Genomic DNA, 2428 nt, shown 5'->3' with positions numbered 1-2428 from the left:
ACCTTTTTCCTCTTTGCCATCTCCTTCTCTGCTTTCTTCTGCTGTTTCTTCAGCTTCTTGAGGGCCTTCTTCTTCTTCTCAATCAGGCGGTCCACGTTGATGCCGCTCTACAAAACAATGTTCCCTGTCACCACCCCGGCACTAGCAGAGGGGACATGGGGACACCGGGAGGGGAGTGGCAGCTTTTCATTCCTACTTTCTTCTTTAGGGCCTCGGCATACAGCTCTACGTTGGCAAAGTAGAGGGTGGAGGAGGAGCAGAAGATCTTCACACCAGGGACCTCCTGTGCCTGAGGGAGATTGGGGAGGTGACACCCCAGGGACGGAGCCTCTGCTCCCCTTCCCTCCCTGTCCAACATGTCCCCGCTCCCTTCCCCAGCAAACAGCCCCTGGGGTGCTGCACCCCCACTGCAGCTGTGCTTCTCCCTCCTCGGTGTGTTACCATCTGGTATTGAGCCACGTCCCTGTAGACATTGGTGTCGGGGATGCGCCCCAGGATGGAGTAGTGGGGCCTGTGGGAGCAGAGCAGGGGCCGGTCACCACAGGCCCCTCCAGCCCCTGCGACACGGCCCCAGCCCTGGCACTCACAGCTGGGTGCGGAAGATGACAGTGAGCAGCCCGAAGGCCACTGAGGCCCCCAGCCCGATGTCCAGGTTCAGCATGAGCGTGGCCACAAATGTCACGATCCAGACGGTCTGAGGGGACACACGTCAGCAGCGGCACCCGTGGGGACCGTCCCCCGGGACAGGGCTCCCGTGCCGGTCAGTGCCTCACCAGGTCCACCCGGTTGGACTTCCAGAGCATGCGGATGTCTTTGAACTGCTTGAACATGCCATGGAGGTTGATGATGATGATGGCAGACAAGATGGCCTAGGAGAGAAGTCCCTGCAGCTGTGACAATGCTGAGGGCAGGTCTAGGGGACACCCTTGGCTGTTCCCCTGCCCTGGGACAGGCATGGGGTGGAGAGACTGTGGGAACAGATGTACCTTGGGCAGGTCCCGGAAGAGTTCTCCGATCTTCAGGATGGTCACCAGGATGACCAGGGACGCGATGACACCAGCTACCTGCATGGATTGAGGGCAGGAGACGAGGGGCACGTCCCCACCACTCACTGTGCTCCTTGCCCCATCCAGCCCCACAAAGAGAGGTGGAGTTGCCCAGACCCACCTGGCTGTTGCCTCCTGTGCTCTCCTGTACCAGGCTCCGTGACATGGAGCAGCTGATGGCAAAACACTGGAAGAAGCCCCCCAGGAAGTTGCTGAAGCCCAGCGCGATCAGCTCCTGCAGGGACAGAGCAGCAGCGGGGAGCACCGTGCACCATGCTGCACGTACGGGCATGGTGTCTGTGCGGGAAGGGGCCCTGCACGCCGGAGCATCACCTGGTTGCTGTCCACTTTGTAGCCATGCTTCAGGGCAAAGATCTTGCCCAGGGAGATGCAGATGGCATAGCCCACCACAGCGATGGCGAAGGCATTGCCCACCACCTGCCCAAAGTAGCTGACATTAGGGACCACGGGCGGCTTCAACCTATGGCCAAGACAGGGAGATGGGGCTTGAACAGGGGTGCCATGCGCATGTGGAGCCCCCACAGTGCCCACAGTGCTGGCCCCTCACCCGCTGGGAATGTTGCCCACCACGGAGATACCAAACTTGGCGTTCAGGTTGACGCCATAGGAGATGCCGGTGGAGATGATTATCGGGGGAGGATGGCTGGAGTGAGGCAGGGCCCTGTGCAGGGACCAGGGTGGAGGAGGAGGGGATGGTTGCCCTGGAGCTGCTCTCACTGAGGGACCCATCACACCCCATCTCACCCCGGAGGGGACAGGGCCACCCATGGCTGCGTCCCCACAGGAGCTGGGTAGCTCTCGGTACCGTGATGAGCTCGATGGGGATGGGCATGGGCAGCTTAGCAGCAAACTTGTGGTTGAGCTCTTTCACGATGTAGATGACCACCATGGCAATGATGGCGGTCACCAGGGTGCCCACATTGGTCTCTGGCAGTTTCCGACAGATCTCAATGAAGGTCTAGAGGACACAGGAGGGAACGGGTTTGGGACAGCCCCATGGCAGGTGTGGGGGCTCTATGAGCCCTGAGGGTGAGCAGCCCCTCACCACAAACAGTGAGAGCGGCCCCGAGTGCTCGCCCAGGGACACCCCGAAGACGTTCTTGAGCTGGGAGATGAGGACGTGCACGGAGGCAGCAGTGGTGTAGCCGCGCACCAGTGGTAGAGGACACAGGAGGGAACGGGTTTGGGACAGCCCCATGGCAGGTGTGGGGGCTCTATGAGCCCTGAGGGTGAGCAGCCCCTCACCACAAACAGTGAGAGCGGCCCCGAGTGCTCGCCCAGGGACACCCCGAAGACGTTCTTGAGCTGGGAGATGAGGACGTGCACGGAGGCAGCAGTGGTGTAGCCGCGCACCAGTGGGT

The 2428-nt window shown here is 61.2% G+C and overlaps 1 protein-coding gene across 1 annotated transcript in view; it reads right to left on the bottom strand.

The window, feature by feature from the left end:
• Positions 1-2: 2 nt before the first annotated feature.
• The window catches only part of SLC26A6 (solute carrier family 26 (anion exchanger), member 6), a gene marked incomplete at both ends in the record, with an annotated part of 3309 nt that continues 883 nt past the window's right edge, over positions 3-2428 (bottom strand). Inside the window, 11 exons of the mRNA XM_010013043.1 lie at positions 3-107; positions 197-289; positions 442-511; positions 588-694; positions 774-869; positions 987-1064; positions 1168-1281; positions 1380-1527; positions 1615-1699; positions 1875-2025; positions 2113-2290. Of these exons, the coding sequence (XP_010011345.1) occupies positions 3-107; positions 197-289; positions 442-511; positions 588-694; positions 774-869; positions 987-1064; positions 1168-1281; positions 1380-1527; positions 1615-1699; positions 1875-2025; positions 2113-2290 (1225 nt within the window). The remainder of the gene's footprint in view (positions 108-196; positions 290-441; positions 512-587; positions 695-773; positions 870-986; positions 1065-1167; positions 1282-1379; positions 1528-1614; positions 1700-1874; positions 2026-2112; positions 2291-2428) is intronic.

Source organism: Nestor notabilis, unplaced genomic scaffold (genome assembly GCF_000696875.1).
Source record: "Nestor notabilis isolate BGI_N333 unplaced genomic scaffold, ASM69687v1 scaffold18924, whole genome shotgun sequence".
Taxonomy (NCBI): Eukaryota; Metazoa; Chordata; class Aves; order Psittaciformes; family Psittacidae; genus Nestor; species Nestor notabilis.
Note: the sequence above shows the minus strand (reverse complement) of the source record. Positions and strands in the feature narration are given on the sequence as shown.